The sequence below is a fragment of the Nilaparvata lugens genome, chromosome 7 (assembly GCF_014356525.2).
Source record: "Nilaparvata lugens isolate BPH chromosome 7, ASM1435652v1, whole genome shotgun sequence".
NCBI lineage: Eukaryota > Metazoa > Arthropoda > Insecta > Hemiptera > Delphacidae > Nilaparvata > Nilaparvata lugens.
In genome coordinates this window covers 17,915,548-17,938,735 of record NC_052510.1, presented here as the reverse complement: position 1 = coordinate 17,938,735, position 23,188 = coordinate 17,915,548, and the positions used below count along the sequence as shown (strand labels likewise).

Sequence of the window (23,188 nt, the reverse complement as noted above, 5' to 3'; positions counted from 1 at the left end):
CTGGAAACGAGCTACGTACGTTCAAATCTGCACTTATTGTGTTCAACTGAGCTCACATGTTGCATATGAATAACACAATCGTCTTGCTGGTATCTTTGCATAATATAAACATCTGTATTCAGTGCCCACTGGCATCAGGCCTATTCTGTAGAAATTCTACCTCCTCCCTCTTCTTCCTCTACCCTCTTCCTCTTTTACTTCCTATACCATCATCTTCTCCTTCATCTATTTCATTTGTGTATAGCATTCTTCTCGACTAACATTGCCTGAGTCTTGTACCAAGTACCGGAACTGAGAAGAATTTCCTTAGCAATAAACATCCTCATTCATCTGAATGCTAAGCATACATCAAAAAGTCTTTCACCCCTGAAGTCATTCTAGAACGTGGCTCAAAAAAAGTTTGGGAAGTCGAATCTAGATAATTGGATACATAGCAATTGATTACAGAGTGATTGCTCAGTCATCAAGAGATGACCTCACCTTCAACATTGGAGGATAATGATGGGAAGATTCAACATAAAACTATAGATTAGTAACTCTTGTACCTCATTGTAGTGAGAATGAAAACTGATACTACTAGTTGAAAGTTCGTTTCAAAGTTGAAAATTCATGGCTTGATTTGACAGAATGGATACTTCAACTGTCAAACCAATATTTGAATAGAAGAGTAATAATTATTGCTAGTGAGTTGTCCATTAAATTGAAAGGTTGATTATCGAAGAATCTCATTCATTCATTGATTATTCAATTGAAGGATCGAATGGAAAGATAAGTCTTTGGCTGGACCTTCAATGGAGCCGACTTTTTGAATTGATAAAGGGAGTCGGTCGGAGACGGACGGACGGAGGAAGTCGGGAGAATTTTTCAATATATCTATATATATCTCTTCAAACATAGATATTTTCTTAACATATCTCTAAACAAAGGCTCTTGCCAGTCGACCAAAATCGGTTGGATGCGAACGGACAGAAGTAGTCTCAAATGTAGAGTCCAGAAAGGCCTTAGCCTTACCTTATTGTATATTTTTCCTATATACAATTATTATCTATTGTATATTACCTATATTAGCCTAAGCCTTATTGTATAGTCACAGGTGAGGCGAGCGCATAGTACTCTTCTGGAAGAGTAGGCAACAGGTAAAAAAGCTATTTAATGTGATATCTCAAACTAAACGAATACAAAAACGATGCGATAGGAAGGAACATCCCTCCACATCTTTAAACAGAAGATGATGAATGATGAATTGTCAGATAACTAAAACTAGCTATTATGTTTTTATAGTCAATCATCAAACCGCTTGCACTTACAAGAGCTAATTTGAACAAGTAATTGCGACTTAAAATGAGTGCACAAATAATGTTGAAGGAAGAATTATTCCAGAAAGGAAACACCATATTATAATAGAGGAGAGCAGTGTTGATTGCTGTTAGCTCAGCAGAAAGTCTGACCGGAACTAACCAGCGAATTCTGCTCTACAGTTATTCACTACAAACTGTCAGCTTTCCTTATTAACTACATCCATGCTCCCGATTCAACCAAATCTGACAGTTTCATGTGAATTCGTCTGCCGACTTCTGCTTGCATGCAACTTCTGATCTGCATAAAGCAAATAGCAAATAGTTTCAAGCAAACAGGAGAGTCGTTTGCGAACCATACGGTGGTCACTGGTCTGCAAACGACTGCCACGGTCAATCCGTACAGTGGTCAGCTACGGTCAATCCGTAGCATTCGCACAGTTTGTACGACACTTGTAAACAGTTGGCCGACAAATTCGTAGGTTGCTACGAATATGAGTAGGTTGCTGGAAATAGGAAAATGGTCAGTTGTAGGTTGTAGGTTGTTGGTACTTCTATTGCAATATTAGAGATGCTCTCTGCTGTTCGTTATGTGACCTGATTTCAATATAATCGCACTGAGTTGCCAACAAGTTGAAAAAGTACAGGATGATCAACAATCAGAAGTTGGTTGAACGAATTTTATGGAGTGGATGGTGAGTCGATCAATATCTTCAAAAGCACCGAATCATAGAAGTGTTCGAGGAGAGAAATTAAAATTATAGGCTATTTTACATTATCATGATAGAAATTCAATTTGAAGAAATAGAAAAAATACACTTCACAAAACTTCTTTTCTGAAATCCAATGAAAATTAAGTTCAAATGAAGGTTCTGTTAAAATTCAGATCACACATTTCCACTCAATGGAAAAGTCAACGATAATTTATTTTAAAAGTTAACAATATTTTTTTTTAAATCTTGAAAACATCAATTGAATCTTGAATAGGTTGATGCAATTTCCCGAAACAACACTCGAATCGAAAGGAGGTAATAATTGAAAATGTACTGTTCGATATGTGATATTCATGATAATTATCTATGAGAATCAATTATTCTTGTTCTCAATTTTTGATATTAAAATATTGTATTTGAAACGATAATAATCTTCATAAACTACTTTTACACATTAAATATTATCACAATGGGGGACATGATACTCCTATAATAAGGCCCATAAATGATAGTGATTCCTATAATATTGCTGCTATCTCTTTCACAAAAACTCATGGAATTGATTGATTGAAGAGCGAAAGTAATGAAGAATGCATACAAGTACTTCATGCATACCTAAATTTATTGCTCCGTTTCAAGTAACCACGAAATTTATTATTCCGTGAAGTTTTCACAAAACTGTTCGATAAATTTCAATCAACAACCTTGAATCAAAATAACAATAAATACAGATATAAGTCCTTCTAGGAAAATGATGAATATATTAGCTGCCATTTCATTCATCCAATTCTGTTGATGTGAATCCGTTCAATAATTCACAAACAACTTCTTCAACCTAATCCAAATTTGAATTGTATTTGCTTACATTTTGGTTCTTACATCATCCTTGTCCCGGTTGAGCTTTTGGTTTCATTGGCATTGTATTTGGAATATCACTAGCACAGCAATCGTACAATACATCTGAGGTCAATTAGTTTCTAGTTGGACGATTTGATTGCAGTGTGTCGCTCTGTATTTGAATAAAACTGCCTCCAGAGGAATCATCAGTGCGATCATTTGGTTCAGTGATATGATTCGTGGAAAGGTAAACGGGTTCGTTCATCAATTAGCAGTCGGTTAAAAGATGGCTGCTCACGGGGGTAGGTCCATGGTGAATTGTGCTATGTTGAAATCGATTGGGCGCCTCGAATTAAACACAGTTGCTTTGTCCGATCTGAGTACTGCAACTCTGATGAGATTACAGTACAAACCCTCGGAGGTAAATGGATTAGAACGATTGGAAGCAGCATCACTCTCGACTGTGAGTCCACTTCTTCACTGATGCCGCAGCGCAGCCAATGGCATGGGTTCATTAATTATTGGAATTGGGAGGCTTCTAATTAAACCATGCTCTGATAGACTGCGACTGATACCGGCAAAGATTTGTTGGCTCTGGAGATTAATTGAGCACATGTTGCCACACTATTAGCAGTAAGTGATATTTGGTTTTCTCATTCTCTAATAGACTGATGAGGACACTTCATCAAACTATTGGAAAATGAGGAGGATGAATACTATCTCCTATGATTACAATGTTCGGATGGATTCATAGTTGTTCAATTCGATTTACATTCATCCCATTAGGAATTATCAGTAGTTATACTTTGTACAATTAATTCCCAATACATAAGAATTATATCCAAATGAATATTCAGTATTGTGCGAGAGCTCGTAGTGATAGGTTGTGTAGCCGTTTAGTCTAGTGTAGTGTAGAAAAGTAAAGTCAGCAGTTTGTTCGGTTGAAAACTCTTTAATTAGAACAAATTCGCGACGGATAAATTTTTCGGATATCTATGCAACCGAAGCAGAAATTGGTCGATTGTGTTTTCAACGAGGCCGTTTTTGTGAACCGCGTTCGCACGCGTGCGCGAGTGCTATTCGAGTGTTTCGGACAATATGTTTCGATAAACGCGAATAATGTCGGATAAACAACTAATCCGTCTACCCAAATTCTTGGTGCCAGAGTTCGAAGTAGAAGAAGAAGAAGAAGTAGAAACTGTGCCTACGAAAATGGAGGAATCATCTAATGCTGCTGATTTTTCATCAATTGCTGACGATTGTTCACTAGATAAGTATATTAGAATTAACAAACTCAAATCAGCAACAGAGCAGATCCTATATAATGCTTGGAAGGAGACTGAGCTGAAGTGGAAGAAATCTGAGGAAAAAAACAACAGTTAATCAAGAGAGTTAAAAATCTTGAAGCTTTGTGTTCGGGAGGTAGTACGTCACGCAAAGCTACGGATAATCGAGAAAAATCATCTTCATCAAACCAGGTTATATATGAAACCGATGACGACACTCTAGCAGAAGAAACTGAGTGGGTTAGAGCTCGCAATAAGCGATCTTCAAAGAAGAGGAAGCTCTTGAATTCCCCTCCGATTGATTCATCCCGTCATGACATTCAAAAGCAGTCAGATGTTGCACAACATGGATCATCGGTTGCAGAAAAGTTGCCAGCTAAGAGCAAAAAGATTCCGCCCCTTCCACCAGTGATAGTGGAAAACGTAAAATCTTTTCAAGAAGTATATGAGGAGATAACAAAATTTGCGAGTAAGGAAACTTTCAATTTCAAAGTATTGACTGGAAATTCATTGAAAATAAATTTTCAGTCTGAAAAAGATTTCAGAGGAGCAACAAAATGGTTGAATGAAGCAAAATACTCATGGTACTCGTATGAGAACAAACAAACGAGACCAATAAGAGTGATGGCCAAGAAACTGCATAGCACTTGCCAACCAGAAAGCATAGTTGCTGACCTCAAAAATAGAGGATTCAAGATAATGAATGCTGTAAATGAATTAAAATGGAAGACCAAGGAGCCACTTGACATGTTTACTCTATCGTTTAGCACTGAAGAAGATGTGAAAAAAGTATATGAAATAAAACATATAATGGGATGCAGAGTGGAGATTGAGTCATTGGTTCCATCTAGATTAGTGCCTCAATGTAAAAAATGTCAAGGTTTTGGGCACACACAGAAATATTGTAACAGAGAGCCAAGATGTGTGAAGTGTGCTGGGAAGCACAGCACAATCAGCTGCACAAAACCGAAGGAGTCGGAGCCTAAATGCGTCCACTGTGGAGGAAAGAATCCATCAAACTACAGAGGATGTAGTGTAGTTGTAGAACTACAGAGAATAAAAAATCAACGACAACGAAAAACCAATGTTCAGAAGACTGTTGAAGAAAAGAAACCCAACAAAAAGCCTGAAAAGGAGGAGCAGAACATCCAGACTGCAAAAGGAGCATCCAAGAGCAGCACCTCCTCCATCACAAATCCGAACAAGAGCTACTCTGAAGCCGTGTCTTCAAAGAAAAAGGAAACACAACTAGAAAGTATGAGTGGTATCCTGAACATCATCTTGGAGAAGCTTATAAAACAGGGGTCGATGTTGACTGTATTTGAGCAAAGATTAAGTGTAATAGAAATAAACCAAAGTCATTCAATCTCTAAGAAGAAATGAGCCAGCAATTGAGAATAATGACATGGAATGCCAATGGCCTTTAACAAAGACAAGCAGAATTAATAGCAGTACTTCAAATTAAGAAAATAGATATATGTTTAATCTCTGAGACTCACTCCACAACCCAGTCATACCTGAGATTCAGAGCCTACAAGTTGTATCATACTTCTCATCCCCAAAATAAAGCTAGAGGTGGAAGTGCAAAAATAATCAGAGAGGTTCTGAAGCATTATGAAAACTCACCTATTCAAAAAGAAGAAATGCAAGTGACAACAGTTACAGTGGAAACTAGAAGATTTCAATTTATTGTAGCAGCCATTTACAGTCCTCCAAGACACAATATAACCAATGAAGTCTACAAGAATTTATTCGACCACCTAGGGAACAGATTCATCATAGGTGGGGATTTTAATGCAAACATATAAGTTGGGGCTCAAGATTGAACTCTCAAAAAAAAGACAGCTATTTCAAGCTATAAATGATAGGCAATGCTCAGTAATGTCATCAAATAGACCCACATATTGGCCAACTGATAGAAATAAATTACCAGATTTGATAGATTTCTTTGTAATCAGGAATTTATCATTAAGCTACATGGAAATAGAAGATTGTGAAGACCTGAGCTCTGATCATACTGCATTGATCCTCAATGTAGGTGAAACCATGTTGATGAAAGAATGTAATTTGAGGCTAGTTAATAGGCAAACAGACTGGTCAGCATTCCAAGAATTATTGTGTGTAAAAATAGATTTTGAGCTAGAAATTACAAGCTGTGATCAGTTGGATTCTGAGATTAAAAAGTTCACAAGGGACATCCAAGAAGCAGCCTGGGACAGCACTCCACATTCAACACAGAGAACAAGGTCTTCTGGTTCACATTATCTACATCACATATTGGAACTTATCCATGAGAAGAGGGAAGCAAGGTAAAAGTGGCAGCGAACAAGAGCACCAGTGGATAAAACTCATTTGAATTTTCTAGCTAAGAAACTGAAGGGATGTATCAGTAGCTATAAGAATGATATGATCAGTGAATATCTCAGAAACCTTGCTACAGATAAGAACTCTGATAATCCACTCTGGAAAGCTACAAAATACTTGAAAAAACCCTCAGTTCAAGAAACACCAATCAAAATAATTAATGGTGAGTGAGCAAGGAATAACGAACAGAAAGCTGAACGTTTTGCAGAATACCTGGAAAGTGTCTTTCAACCTCATCAATTCCAAGGTGGTGTAGAAGATGATGAGATGGGAATATCACAGGATATGAGAGAGATTCCAGCCTTAACAACAAATGAGCTGATAAGTATTATCAAGACAACCAAATGTAAGAAAGCTCTAAGATATGATCTCATTACTGGTGAAGTTCTGAAGAACCTACCAGATAGAGAGCTTTGAAAAAACACACAGTTCTCATAAATGCAGCTTTGAGGATGAAGTATGTGCCGCTGTCATGGAAGGTAGCTGAAGTCATCATGGTCCCCAAGGCAGGTAAACCACCACATGATGCATCATCATATAGACCCATATCTCTATTACCCATAATGGCCAAGATCTTCGAAAAAGTTTTGCTCTCCAGATTGAAACATGTGATAGAGAGTGGACAACTCATTCCTGATCATCAGTTTGGATTCAGAGGAAAACATTCAACAGTTCAGCAAGTCCATAGAATTACTCATGTAATTGAGAAGACTCTAGAAGAGAAAAAATATTGTGCTGCTATCTTTTTAGACGTTGCTCAGGCATTTGATAAAGTGTGGCATGTAGGTCTAATTAAGAAACTACAAAATTTTTACCTCAGCAATATGCCTCATTGCTAAAATCTTACCTGTCAGACAGATTCTTCCGAGTGAAACAAGGTGATAGCTACTCAGGACTAGCACCAATTAAAGCTGGAGTACCTCAAGGAAGTGTATTGGGCCCTACTTTGTACCAGCGATCTTCCTGTGCCAGAAAATGACACTATTGCAACCTTTGCAGATGACACAGCTGTCTTAGCAGTTGGAGAAACTAATGAGGAAGCTACAAGTAGAGTGCAAGAAGCCATCAAGAAAATTGAGAAATGGACTAGAACCTGGCGGATTAAGTTGAATGAAAGCAAGTCCACAGATGTTGTCTTCACAAATAGGCATTATGTGTACATCCCAATAAGATTAAACAACAAAGAAGTTCCGTTTGCAAATGAATCTAAGTATCTTGGAATGACACTAGATGCAAAACTACGAAGTCACACGTCAAAAAAAAGAAAGAAGAACTGGATTTCAAATATTCGAAGATGTACTGGTTATTGGGGAGAAATTCAAGCCTTTCAATCCAATTCAATTCAATTCAATTCAATTCAATTTATTTCCATCAAAAAAAAAATACATCAATAAAACATTTACATCTCAATTCAATAACAAATATTTTCAGGAAATAAATATTCCCCCACATAGACTATTGGTCCGTGTGTGGGGGAAGAATTCCTATCTATAGTATCTGTAAAATAGAAAACTCTGCAGAATTCCACCTTAATATTATTCTCACTTAACAATTACAATATTGGAAATATGTTATATAAAGAAAAATAAATATAAATTATTAATAATTTTTTGTTTTAATAAACAGAGCATGTTGTCGTGGGTTTCTTTTTTTTAAAGACTTAGTATTATGTTGGAGTACCTATCTCCTAAAGTTTTTAAATTACTTATTATAATGTTCAGAGTGCTGCATCACAGTACCAGAGTTAACAGAGCTTGAATCAGAATCTACATATAGGGCGAGTTTATGAGGGCTTCTGATGCCTCCCGACCAATACCAAGCAACCATGTGACTATCTTCTTTTTGTAGTTAGCAACACTGCATCCCTCAGCCTCTTTTATTGTGATTGGAAGATTGCGATGAAGTAGGTGAGCAATACGAAATGGGTTGTTATCGACCGATGTAAAGGTAGCTATGGGTGTATTAAACCCAAAATTCAGCATATGTCTAGTGGGGTAGTTATGGTTTAGCTGTGTAAAAATTTCTGTTCTGTACGATTTGATAAAAATGAGAAGAGTTTTAATGTAGATTTGTCTTATGTCAAGAACAGGAAATTCGGTGTAGGGTTGTTCAGTAGGAAATCGGATATTTTTATTTAGAATTATTTTGATGAGTGATCTCTGTGTGACAGCTAGTGGATGCAGCGCGGAGGCTGAGACTCCCCCCACGCCAGGACACCATACTGGAGCAACGACTGCACATAGGCAAAGTAAACCGTCCTACACTGACCCACAGTCAGCACCCCTCCAAGCTGCGAAAAGGCGTCAATGAGTTCTCTAAAACCTGTTTTTAACTCCCTGAATGTGTAACCCAGGATAATTTATGATCAATTATTACACCTAAATATTTGTATTGTTCCACACGCTCTATGACATTGCAACCGCAGTCCACCGACTGCAGGTCACCACAGGAGTTGAGGGCCAGCCGTCTCGGAGCAGGGTCACTGTCACTTCTGAAAAATATTGGCAAATGCTTGGTTTTTTCTACATTTAATGTTGAGGTATTCTGCTCCAACCAGCGTTTGATTTTGACCAAGTCTGCCCTCGCCTGTTCGTAAGCTTCGTGCCACGTGCAGCCGGACGACACCACCGCCGCGTCATCAGCGAAAAGGAACAACCCGCCACCCGTGGAAACCTTCTCTAAATGATTGATGTATATCAGGAACAAAAGCGGCCCCAGTGTACTTCCCTGAACCACTCCTTAGTCGATTCCAGCCTTTTCACTGTTAATGCCATTTATACTAACGTATTGGATGCGGCTCTCCAGGTAGCTCATGAACCACTCCAACGATTTAACACCTACAATAAATTACTATTGTATAGACAAATTCTTCGGCCTGTGTGGTTGTATGGCATCCAGCTGTTGGGCTGTACAAGAAAAAGTAACATCAACACCATCCAGAAATTCCAGAACAAGATTTTGAGGAATGCTGTTAATGCTCCATACTTTGTCAGAAACTCGGATCTCCACAGGGACCTACAGATGGAAGAAGTCGATGTCATGATCACAAAGGCTGCCAGAAACCATAAAGAGACTCTACATAATCATCAGAATTCGAGCGATTTTCAAGCGATGTTTGAAAAAAATTCTCGTATAATTTTGAAGGTGAGAATTGATAGGAAATTGATAGGATTGAACTGATAGGAAATTGATGCACCTGTTTTGATCGCTAGAGCAAAATATAGTCTTCACTCTACTTCTATTCTTGTTAATATTGTATGGATTTCTGAATTTATGTATGAAATTGTACCAAGAACTAATCAATTTGAAATTTAATTGAAATAATTTAAGTCAGTCGAGATATCGTGCAGCAATAACACTTTTTTGGAAACAATATGGCCTTTTTTGAATTTGATACCACTAGCACTCTCAATTTCATTCAATAATATTGTAGCTTATTAATCTGAACATCGAATTTTATTTTTATTCTCTTTTTTCATGGGATTCGACTTTACCTTATTCGGCTGTCTAATTCTGCATCGTTACAGCGTAAACTACCGTAATGATAAGCTTAAAAAAAAGATGACTCGAACGTCACCACATCATATTCCATGCAGTTGACACTAGAAAGAACAAACACAACTTATTTCTTCCTTGTAATCGATTAAATTGAATAGAAAAACTGAATTTGTCACATGCAATTATACTTGTATATTAAAATGGAATCTATTCAATTAACTTAGTAACTTTAAATTTAAATAATATTTAATAAAAACGTTCATAATAATCAATATTTGATAATAAGTTCTTCTCATTTAGAATGAAATGATTGATCAAATTTATTTTCAAAGCAAAACTGATGTACAGCACTTGTTAATATGATTTCAATTTTGACAAAATCCTTTGAATGCAAAGCACAGGAATAGCCTAATACACTATATACTATTTAATAAAACTGTTTATAATAATCAATATTTGATACAATACATTCTTTTCATTCAGAATGAAATGATTGATCAAAATAATTTTCAAAGCAAAACTGATGTACAGCACTTGTTAATGTGGTTTCAATTTTGACAAAATCCTTTGAATGCTTAGCACGGGAATAACCTACTATACTCGATGATGAAGCTAATGATAATTTACAAAAACATCATGTCATAAAAGTTCAACGTTAATGTTAATTCTCGTCCATATAGTGCATTCCAACAAGTTTCAATACGAATGATATCATTAGATCACTCTCCCTGAAACTAGAAGAGTTATTCCAATTCTAAATCATAGCATACCCATTAAAACTCCTCCACAGTTGCTCAAATAAATATTTAACTCATGCACAAAGAGGGAAAACATCAGGAACGATGAAAGCATCCTTCAATCCCAACTGTTGAGTTTTGTCTCCGGATGAGAGAACTAGGTCGCCTAAAATTATAAATGAGAGTTCAGATTGACTGTGAGACCGCAATTATCACTGCAGCCTTTGCTGGCTGGCTGTGAGTACAAATAGGCGGGCAAGGGACAATGCCACTGCATATTGGGTCAAATGCTAAAGGCATCAAGAGTTGATATGCGCGAATATATAGACTGGTGAACTGTTGAACTGTGCGCGCCTTATGAAATATTCATCGAGCAACCCTTTTTCAACGCCAATGCTGCTCGCTCTCTCATAACTCACTGCACTCTTTCATCACTCCTCTCCTCTGTTTTATTATGAATGATAAAACACATCGCTCCATGAAAACTTTCATGCATTCCATACACCTGCTCTATGTTGTTTTGATGAAAGTGTAAATTTATGTCTATTAATATCCCTTATGACCAGTGTATTTTCGCTTTGATAAATAATAGATGATTTTTCAATGTCCATGTTTCTTTCTTTATATCTACACTATCATATTAACGGCTCACATAATCTCTGTAATGATTGAAATTTAAATACTTATTATCACTCGAACAGTGAATACAATAGAGTATTATCATAAAGAAGAGATCGCATAAGCTTGGGCTATCATTTCTCTATGATTATACAGAATTTGAGTGCAATATTTGAGTGAATTTGACTATACACTCTATGAGTGATATAGAATTTTATCCTGAACTCTCTTGAATTCAGTTGACATGTCCTCAATTTAACAGTGAATCTGTTCATTTTCCTACCTCTAAGCAACTTGAACAAAATGAACATTCATTTCTTCTTTGGAAAGTGTTTGATGGGCAGTAATTTCAAGATCATGGACCCTTGAAATTGACTTATCACTGATTATATGAATAGTATTGTATAACCCCTATCACTCAATTACAGACTGTCATTACATTTCATGACATTGAGTGATAGAAGTTATACAATTCAGTTATACAGTATCGTCCCAACCGCACCATAGTATTGATGAGCATGTATAAATCGGCCTTTAATTAACTACTATTGTTTACTAGTCTTTACTATTCACACATCCTCTCAGACACTTTCTCTCTCCAAAACACTTTTATGACAAAATTTATTGAAGAGGGAGAGAGTTATTTACCAAACATAACATTTTTAAATGGGAATTAACCTTTATAAATGAGAAATGAATAAGAGAAGCTAAAAGTTACTTATTGAAAAAACAATATTAGTATAACATTTTATTATTTTTACTCTACTAATATCAGAACTGACATTGACATTGTGCTTCTTCTATCATGAATACTTTTTTCTTCCAACACTACAGTTAGAAATGAGGTACTACGGTATAAATACCCATCATAACGTTTTAATACTTGAAGGATTGATACTCCAGCAGCAATAACCATACATAAGCGTCAATGAAAGCAACTCTATACTCTAGAATTGGAGAGAATGTAATAAATTATCAAGGAAATAACAGTCAATTATAAACATTTTTCAGACTTCAGTTTTATTCTTGAAAATTATACTGTAAATATCACAATTGACTTCAAACACAATTTCAGTATTTTGAATGACTCACACTTATATGACTCTGACAGGCTACTAATCAACAAAATCATATCAGCGCATTAAACTTTCATTCACGATTCAGTTCCATGATACTTTGAACGAGAAAATGTTTTTATATATCCTCACTCACATTTTCCATTTGTCAAAATCTCTTGAGTAACGTTTAACTATTCATAATCTCTCATGATGTGTGGGAATGATGAACACCGCCACTCCATTAAAATTTCGCTGAGTGCCATCATCCAAACTTATTCTAGTTGATGTATGAAAAATTCATTTCCCTGGCACATATAGTAGAGCAACAGCAGCCCGCCTTTGTCTGAGGCCGTGAATCCGAAAGACCTCACTTCAAGTCGTTACGAAGACCACGGCTATAAACAGGCCGATATAATGCCGGCTCTCAGTTATTGCACTTTTAACGCCATCTGAAAAGGCCAGAGAACATTTTCAGTATATTAGCAAAGTGAAAGTAAGCCCGAACTTTAGCGGTAATAGACTCGATTTATAAGCTTTGTTGAGAACAGAGAATGCTAACAAAAATGTTGCGTTAATGCGTTACCGGCATGAATTTTCATCAAGTCGCTTTGTAATAATTGGACGAGGAAATGCGCTTAAAAACTGGATTATCGTGATGAAGTATTGGGGTTTTGATGCGGCAATCTTATTTCCTCATTTAGGTGTTCAACCTATGATTGAAATTCAAGGCTTATCTGAAATCTGGTGCTATGAAGGAAACACTTGGAAGAAGAAGGTTTTCATCAACAAACTCTCCTCATCCTTTTTCATAGCATTTTTTTCATGAATCAGTATCATTCCTCGTTTTCTAACATTTTGACATTAGAATAAAATGATGAATGAATTGATTTTACATTTGGAAGAAATATTATGAAGTAACACTGTTATCAAGATATTTTTAATCAATTTTCTTAGGAGGAAGAATGAGACAGAATCTGATGCATTATTTATTTATTCCGGAGAGTTAAAATTGTACTGCATCTTGTATCATTCATAAGGAACATGACACTGATAGTTTGATTGATTATAATAAGTTGTTAGATTCAAAACAATTATTTCTGTATTAATACAAAAATATGAAGTTGTTATAGATATGATTACTATATTCAGATGAATTTACAATTGAAGAGGAAAGGATAGAATGATGGTTATCAATGCATATACTTACTTGATAGAAGTTGAGATTCGCCACCTAAAAGGAAGAAGACTCTTATTATTTTCATTTTATATGGAAGGAGAAGATCAATAATTTAGATTATTTCTGTAAGCTCTCTTCAACTCTAGAACAATTACTTTTTATATTAAGATTATTATGCGATTATTCCTATTGAGACACCATCCAAATATCAACATAGTTTCCTTCATCAACCAATCTTTAAATGTCAATGACTGGATAGTATCAGAAATTCATCTATTATAACAAAGACTCTGGAAAAATAATAGAAAATCATGATTGGATACTCAAATTCACCGATATTGAATATGAAAGTAATATAATATGACTTCATAGTGAGAAACCTTCTCAATTGAACAAAATCGAATCAATTAATAGACAACGTTCTTGAAAACATTGGTAATGTAATCTCCTGGAAGAAACTTCGATTTGAATTCTCATGAATTTAAAAACTTCCCACTCACTTTCGTGGTAGATGATGCGCTGTTTACTGGAATAGTTCGTATCAGGAAGCTGAAGTTCACATTCGATCATTGTATCACCATGGATTTCTAAGAGGGAAGCTTTGGCACTGACATCAAATGCTCCGTGCCATCTCACTGTCTCCAGGCTCATGCGCGGAAGAGCTTCTCTAGAATTATAAGAGTTTTCAGTGTAATGATTCAACCTTTCTGCTAATTATATCAATTGAAACATTTCACACAAAAATTAATAATTGGTTCAAGCAGCTTATCAATTTTAAGCATACGACATACATTATTGTTATGGATTAGCTTGATTGTTATTGAATACAATTTAAATTTAGCTTCGTTCTTCATTCAGTTCATGATTCCCAAGTTGCAGCTGCCGGATGCAACGGGGGAGTAGTAATGTGTTTAATAATATTTGTTTCATTACAATATGACGATTGAAATGTCCAATATAGAAATCACCTTCATGAGAATCAATTACATCGATCGTAATACTGGTGTGGTACACTCACACAACTTTCCTTGCTCATTGAACTGTAAGCCTCATTCTTGAACGAGAATAATTTAGGGGAATAACATAATGACGATTGGCGGCAACATATTTGAAACTACGATCAGACTACTAAATGTGTATATATATAATTGTCTTCAGAGTACTTTTTCCTTTGTGTAAATTGTGAAATTCGATGATTTTTTGAAAGTCGTCAAAACAGCTGTTCTACAGATGAAATATCTCAACTATGTGTTCTTTTTACTTTCCTTGCCCTATTACCATAGGTAAGGAAAGTATTGCTTTCCGAAAAAAATTAAGGTACTCCAATTTCTAAATTTCTATACGTTTTAAGGTCCCCTGAGTCCAGTCCAAAAAAGTGGTTTTTGGGTATTGGCCTGTATGTGTGTGTGTGTGTGTGTGTGTGTGTGTGTGTGTGTGTGTGTGTGTGTTGTGTGTGTGTGTGTGTGTGTGTGTGTGTGTGTGTGTGTGTGTGTGTGTGTGTGTGTGTGTGTGTGTGTGTGTGTGTGTGTGTGTGTGTGTGTGTGTGTGTGTGTGTGTGTGTGTGTGTGTGTGTGTGTGTGTGTGTGTGTGTGTGTGTGTGTGTGTGTGTGTGTGTGTGTGTGTGTGTGTGTGTGTGGTGTGTGTGTGTGTGTGTGTGTGTGTGTGTGTGTGTGTGAGTGTATGTGCGTATGTGTACACGATATCTCATCTCCCAATCTATGTAATGACTTGAAATTTGGAACTTAAGGTCCTTACACTATAAGGATCCGACACGAACAATTTCGATCAAATGCAATTCAAGATGGCGGCTGAAATGGCGAAAATGTTGTCAAAAACAGGGGTTTTCGCGATTTTCTCGAAAACGGCTCCAACGATTTTAATCAAATTCATACCTGAAATAGTCATAGATAAGCTCTATCAACTGCCACAAGTCCAATATCTGTAAAAATTTCAGGAGCTCCGCCCAATCTTTGCAAAGTTTGATTTTAGATTCCCAATTATCAGGCTTCAGATACAATTTGAACAAAAAATTCCAAGTGGAAAAGATTGAGCATAAAAATCTCTTCAATTAATAATCAGTAACATTTTTAACTAAAATTGAAAATAAGCTCGAAATTCGAGAAAATGTAATTATTTCAATTACAAACCGTTGGCAACTGTTGATTCTATTAAATCATTCACTATGAAGAGATAGCAAACTTCGTGTGTCTCCAGCCTTATTGTCCTGTCACCAGCTGGCATGGATCTTTGAATAGTAGACTTGAGATGCGCGGGAACACTAGCGTCAGGTGATAAATTTTCATAACGGCAAGGAAAATTGTGTGAGTGCACCACACCAGATTTTTATAAACTGCTCTACCTACCTACCTCATGCACGAGAAGGAGTTTACAAAGTCCATTTCTCAAGGATGGGGTGGACCCCATTAGTTTCCCAGGAAAAAGACTCATGCCAATTGATAGAGCTGATAAATAAGTATAGAGGGTATGAATTTGAAATAAATCGGTCATGTCGTTTTTGAGTAAATCGTGAAAAACATGGTTTTTTAGTAATTATCCGCCATTCTTCTCAAGATTATCACAGGGCTCCTGCAATTTTCCCAGAAATGAGACTCATGTCAGTTGATAGGGCTCATAAATAGCTAGCTATCTATGGTATAAATTTGAAGAAAATCGTTGGAGCCGTTTTCGAGAAAACCGTGAAAAACATGGTTTTTTAGTAATTATCCGCCATTTTTTCCGCCATCTTGAATTGAATTTTATTGAATTTCTTATTGTCGGATCCTCATGGTATAAGGACCTCAAGTTTAAAATTTCATGTCAATCGGCTAATTAGAAATGGAGTTATCGTGTTCACAGACATACACACATACACACACACACAGACCAACACCAAAAAATCATGTTTTTGGACTCAGGGGACCTTGAAACGTATAGAAAACTTGAAATTAGGGTATCTTAATTTTTTTTGGAAAGCAATACTTTCCTTACCTATGGTAGTAGGGCAAGGAAAGTAATAAAAATTAAGTACATGTTCATATTGAATCCATCTGTTTTTTAATGAAATATAATCAATACTTCAATATTTATAATGAATATAATTTTCAAAATGAATATTGAACAAGGACTCACTTCAGCTCTGAATTTTCTATCCTGAAAATACCAAGTACCGGTTGTGGGTATACATCATAAGCCGTGCAATGAACTGTGATGCCATCATTCGATTTCTTGTGTTGTAGCTCCAACTTCTTCTCTGGCGCTGTGGACAAAACATTTCATAATGATTCATTATTCTTATTCTTCTTACTCTTATTCTTTTCACTGGAATTTCAAAAAGTTGTGATTATTAGGATACATCAGATTGTCCGCATTACAGTATGAGTGAGATGCACAATTAAATACTGAAATACCACGTAGTAGGCTACAGAATAGTCACGTAGTACAGTATAGTATCATAAGTTATTTTTGTATGTATTGGAATGTCAAGTTTTCTTTTCTCATAATGTGAGTAGTCTATGTTATTTGCTAACTTGTGCTACTCAAGATATGATTGTGTCATCCTTACAATAGACATAGAGTAAACATTGAATTAACTGAAGTTGAAAGATCAAATTTGTTCAACAATTTTTTTTAAAATACTATCCAGTTAACACTATAACCATATTATGGTTTTTCAAGACATCGAGAACATAGAACCATTTCGTCTTACAAAATGCAACCTCTCAAATAAATCAGTTTCCAGGTTTCGTTCTAGTTTTATCCGACTTTTCGATTAATCTAGCACTTGCCATTCAAATTTCTCATGCGCAAGAAAATGCCATTCAAGGTTGAGAGTGAAGTTTAATGATCTATTCAGTTGTAAGTGAGATTTTGCAAGGCGAATCCTTTGTTGAACAGTGCTAGGAAGGAGATGATATTTTATCGCTTGCGCCATAATTATTGTCATTCACTGAGGCGTGAATATAATGGATGGCCCAGTTTCTGGGAGACCCTCTATAATCCTTGAGATGCTCATCCCAATTTGAATTCATGCAAACACTTGCTAGTCCAAATATAATACGGACTCGAGCTGGGAATAAATGGGAGCTTTCATTGCAGGAAAACACCCTGGTTCATTCATTTTTGTACATATTACCTTTCGTATAAATAGGTATAATGATGCTTTTTCATATGACATAATATACTGGTTCATTCTCGTACAGTATTCGTATATATATATATTTTATAAGTATGAAGATGAGATTTTGTATATTAGGTACAGTACTTTCTGTTGATGAGAACTTGCACAGACAATACAGTACGAAACTCCGTTTTCTGAAGTGCTACAGATCCCTTATAGCTATCATAGTCAGACTCGTATGAATATTAAAACCGATCTTTTATACGCGGAGATCTTCCACTGTGATAGTATTCAGAAGTGATGTCATCCCATCTGAATGGATGGATTTCTGATTGGATTCCATTCTCAGGAAAAGAAAAGACTGGGAAATTGAGATATGACACATTTGGTGTTGATGAACTGCGGTAATGATTGTATGATTCTAGTCTCAGACTGGTGACACTTGTTCACAATGAAATTCCATATCTCATGGCCACTCCAGCGTCATTCACTGTGCATTAACTATTCATGGTGAACTCCGGTATGGCAGAGACTAATTTGAATGTTGGAGAATGATATACCATTTAGCGTTAGTGTGCTAATTTTTTACATTAAGAGTAGTACATTTTGTAAAAAAGCAAATAGAGACTTTTTCTGGATGAATACTTTAACCTACATTATTTTAATACCTACCATCATGCCTGGTTTCACCCAAAGTTGGTAGACTATGTCTAACTTCTGTCTACTAAAGTTGGGTTTCACCAATCTCGGTCAAGATTGAACATGATCGCATTGACAACGCTTTACAACGAGTGCTCTATCATAATATGATTTCTATGGCAATAGTTACTGAAAATTCCAGTGCACGTGTGTAAAACGTACCTGGTTTGTGCACGTTGAAATTTCTTGACCGAGCTTGGTGAAACCGTGCTTAAGAGTTAGTGAATATTATTTTAGCAAAGCTTTTTTCCACACAATACATTTTTGAGATTTTCCAGTAAAATAAGATTTTGAATGCAGTGAATTATCTTTATAATCTAGATAATAGTTATTGAATTCAAATTTAATAAAAACCTGTGGTCTGGTGCTTCGAGAGCTCGAATGCGTTAATTGTAAGTTCATTTCTCTCTCATGATAATTATTCCTCCCACCATGCACGCACAAGGCTCATGTTCATGTGGACATCACTCTAAGCAAGAAGTAATATCACAATGTGATGCATCCTAATGGAGCGCCAATTCAACAAAGAATGAAGAGTGGATCCTCCCACAGTCAATAACAACTGCAGTTTGGTGAGAGGCAGTACTTTATTCGGCAAGAATATTACGCCGAATGTGCAAATACAATTGAGGCGGCCATTGTGCGCATACGACAATATTTATGTTAGTCTGGTTGCGATGAAATTAGTTGCGCCCATAATAGCGCTATTAGCGTTGAATAGTGAGATTTCAGTCGGACAGAAACAAAGAAAATTAATAAAGGCCTTGAGGTTAGGACACAAACACATTGACTGTGGGGTGGGGGGGGGTTTGGCCAGCTTTGGCCTAATGCTATCATATAATTTCAACCTAACTGCCCTTAGTTCCTCGGCCCCTTTGACCCAGTTTCACATAGACCTTCACGTAGGTATGTCCACGCATGTGTGCAATGTGTATTTCTGGCATGTGTTTAGGTGTAGGGGCTATTATGTAGGACCATGTGTTTAATGGTTGTGTATAAGTAAATCTATTTCTATGATGCTTGTACTAGTAACAAGTGTATGTGAATCTGTACCGGTATGTGTTTCATGCATAAGTGTAGGCCTGCGCCTATCTCTACGTATGAACATTTGCGTATTTGTTACATTAGTTACATGAGTATCAGTATCTCTGAGTAGATAACCCTGATGATTATATAAATCGTCCACCCTTGCAAAATCGGTTGTCAGTCGTCATGTAATGTTTGTGACTACTGATTTTGTTTTGGAACACTCCCAAGACGGCTTTTTTCAACCCTTCAAGGATCCAATGTCCGCGTATATATTAGCCCCCCTCTGGCACTGTGGTCTACTTATAACCAAGAATGAACACCCTAGATTCTAGATTTGTCAATATATGCTATCAGTTGACTGTAACTTATTTTGAATGTCCAACCTTTGTGAATTCATTCCTACTGAAGGTATAGGTTACTTGTATCTCCGTTTAACAGTTTTCTTCTGCATGATGGAGCATCCTGAGATAGAATCGAGATTGTGGTACTATCCTGTTGGTGAAAAAGTCTGGAGAAGATGAATTACAGGAATGGAAAGGAATAGTGTACGTAATTTTCTAAACCATGGCAAGTGTTAAACTTTCTTGGAGCTTAACAATGTTAATGGGGATTACAGGACTGAGAAAATATTGGGAAAATTCAAAAAATTCTCATATTATCTTTGAAGGCATAACATGACACAGCTACAATAATTATTTCAAGATTTTCTCAAAGATTAAATCTTGAACATGAATCTAGAAGTAGAGGAAGAGGAAACTAATGTCATATTTAAAAATAGTTTCAACATATTCCCAATACGATTGCAGAAATACCCCTGAACTAATCTAGGATTGATTTGACTTGTTTTTTGAAACTCTCTAGTAACTATAACTTTTTCAGTTATCTCAATAATATACACGTATCATGAATTCGAGTGTATACCATCCGTGGGAACAGATATGGATATCTGATTTGATATCTATCAAAATATCAGAGCTGTGCTCTAAAAGTTTCCTGAGTAATGGAACTTTCCTACAACTTTGTAACAAAATCGGTATTTGTAGGGGTGGTTGATAGATGCTGAATGAAAGGTAACTTTTCCCGCGATTGTCATCGAAGTGCGTTCGTTATGGGTGGTGGAATGAGTTATTGTGAATTTTATAGCTTTTGTCAGCTTGTCAAGAGCGATGACACTTTGAAACTGGAGTTATCACGTGTAATTATCGTTGGGTGACGGACATTGCGTGGTACGCACTAGCTTGCGAACGTAACCTGCGTTTTATGTCTCTTGAAATGCCCACAAAAACTGGTTTACGCCCATAAAAAACATAAAACTCAACAATTCTTTGTGATATTAAACACAGTGACAATCAAATTAAAATTCTCCGAAATAGGCTAATCAGTATACAGCAAGCAGTTGTACCTCTTCAAAAAATGAAAACTCCTGAACGCAATTATAATTCTCGAATAAAGGGTAGGATGATAATTACATTTGGTAGAGCATTATGCATTGTATGTGACATTTAAACTGAGACTTGCATACACGACCCTATTATCTGCTTATTTTTTGCAGGCTCTCCTGTGTAAGTTGATAATGTTTTGAAATTTGGCTGTGAAGAGAACATAGTCCGTTTGAAATTGTAAGCTGACATCTCCAGGATCACGATTTAAACTCAGGCAATAGCTGAATTTTTCAACAATCGCTCCTTCGCTAAAAATGCATTAGCGTTGGTGTTATCAGCGTGATTGTGATCAAAGGTTATGGTAACAAACAGTGCAGACTGTAATAGTAATCAGACATTGGATTATTCCAATTATCGCTCTATTCTGTTTGTTTCTGACAACACATTGCTGGTTGATGGCGCTAAATGATTTCACATAATTCCACGGATAAGTGAAATAATAGTAGGAAACAACCATATAACCAACTTCACAAAGAGAACACTATAATATCTACAAAATCTGATCAATCAGAAGATGAAAGCAGTATTAATCTATTATAATATCTACAATCTATCAAGATTTTCTCAATAAGCCAAATTTTATTCAAAATGTTTTCTGAGTTAGGAAAGAGGATTATACATTGGAAATTGGAAGAAATGACTTGAGATCTATGCCTTTGATCATCATTCTATGATAAGTGAGAATGATCAAAATACGTTTACATTTAAAATTTTGAAAGACGTTTTTCATGATATGTGGATCCTATTCTGGCCAAATTGATTAGAAAAAAATTGATACTAACCATAAACTAGCATCTTCTTCATCATGAAATCCTCATTATCGAACGTTGAAACCGTGCATTTGTATTCTCCGGACAGTTCAGTAGTAGGCTCCATTATACGTATAGCCCTGAACTTGCTGGCAGGTTGTTCAGAGGCCTTGAATTTCAGGTCGAGCCGATTCTTCATGACGCCCAGCTCCTGCGGCTTCTGACCCGGAATCCACTGATAGATCGGGCTGGGATGATCGTTCAGGTACCATTTCACCACTAATCCCACTTGCAGCGCGTGCTTTGACTCGTTCGCACTCAATGAGTAGTCGCAATCAAGGATGACAGCACCTGAGCCGTTACGAATAGCCTCTGGTACGTGGAGATCCATGATTTGTAAGGCAATTGCACCTGTAAAAATAATGATTTTGTACTTGTCCAATAACTCCTTTTAGAAACTGTTATTCGACCCTTATACAATCATATTACGTAGCTCATCATCATATATTATTTATATTACATACTGCATAATTATTATCTTCTATTGAATGAAAAAGACTAAGAAATTGTCAAAAAACCACTGATTTATTGATAATTAGAAAGACCGGTTTCGTTTATCACACCATTGTCAATATCTGATAAACTAAAACTAAATACAAGAGCAGCAGAATTTATACTAGTAGGCGAGTACTGCTATTGGTCGAGGGCATGAACGCCTGTCAACGGTGTGACAAAATGTCGGCTTAAGCAACAGAATCGCCATGATAATAAAATTTACTTTCAATACAAAATAAGAACCAAAAAAACAAGTGTGAAAGATAATAGAACAAATACGTAAATGGAAAAAGTATTGACTAATGTATGCTTACAATTTATGATGAAACTAAATTCGTAGTGTTGTATTGGTTGAAATGAATCTGGTCATTTAAACTATACTGGGAATTTTCCTTAACTACTCTTGTTATTTCTAAAGCCTCTAGAATATTCAAAGATCTGCCTTTGTTATTAAAATGCAGAAACTCAACATTCTCCTTAACTGTGAACTTGTGATTATTTGTTATCAAATGTTTTGCAAAGTTAAGCAAAATGGAGAATCTAACTTTGCAGAACATTTGATAACAAATAATCACAAGTTCACAGTTATGGAGAATGTTGAGTTTCTGCATGTTAATAACAAAGGCAGATCTTTGAATATTCTAGAGGCTTTAGAAATAACAAGAGTAGTTAAGGAAAACTCCCAGTATAGTTTAAATGACCAGATTCATTCCAACCAATACAACACTACGAATTTAGTTTTATCATAAAATTGTAAGAATACATTAGTCAATAGTTTTTCCATTTACATATTTGTTTTATTATCTTTCACACTTGTTTTCTTGGTTCTTATTTTGTACTGAAAGTAAATTTTATTATCATGGCGATTCTGTTGCTTAAGCCGACATTTTGTCACACCGTTGAGTGGGAGGAGACTGTCTAGCTAGGCCAATGGCAGGCGTTCATGCCCTCGACCAATAGCAGTACTCGCATACTAGTATAAATTCTGCTGCTCTTTTATTTAGTTTTAGTTTA

The 23,188-nt window shown here is 36.0% G+C and overlaps 2 protein-coding genes across 4 annotated transcripts in view; one reads left to right on the top strand and one right to left on the bottom strand.

Annotated features, from left to right (window-relative positions):
* LOC111047271 (cytochrome P450 4C1-like) overlaps positions 1–23,188 on the top strand; it is a 437,563-nt gene that overhangs the window by 219,217 nt on the left and 195,158 nt on the right. The gene's annotated exons all lie outside the window — the stretch shown is intronic.
* Positions 12,346–23,188, bottom strand: part of LOC111050493 — a 117,581-nt gene continuing 106,738 nt past the window's right edge. The window contains exons 2-6 of one of the 3 annotated variants that reach the window (XM_039432226.1): positions 21,653–22,030; positions 16,713–16,839; positions 14,084–14,250; positions 13,614–13,637; positions 12,346–12,855 (exon numbers count right to left, since the gene is read on the bottom strand). In XM_039432226.1, coding sequence (XP_039288160.1) covers positions 12,779–12,855; positions 13,614–13,637; positions 14,084–14,250; positions 16,713–16,839; positions 21,653–22,030 — 773 coding nt within the window. In that variant the 3' untranslated portion in view covers positions 12,346–12,778. The remainder of the gene's footprint in view (positions 12,856–13,613; positions 13,638–14,083; positions 14,251–16,712; positions 16,840–21,652; positions 22,031–23,188) is intronic. The other 2 variants (XM_039432228.1, XM_039432227.1) reach the window with 2 other exon arrangements.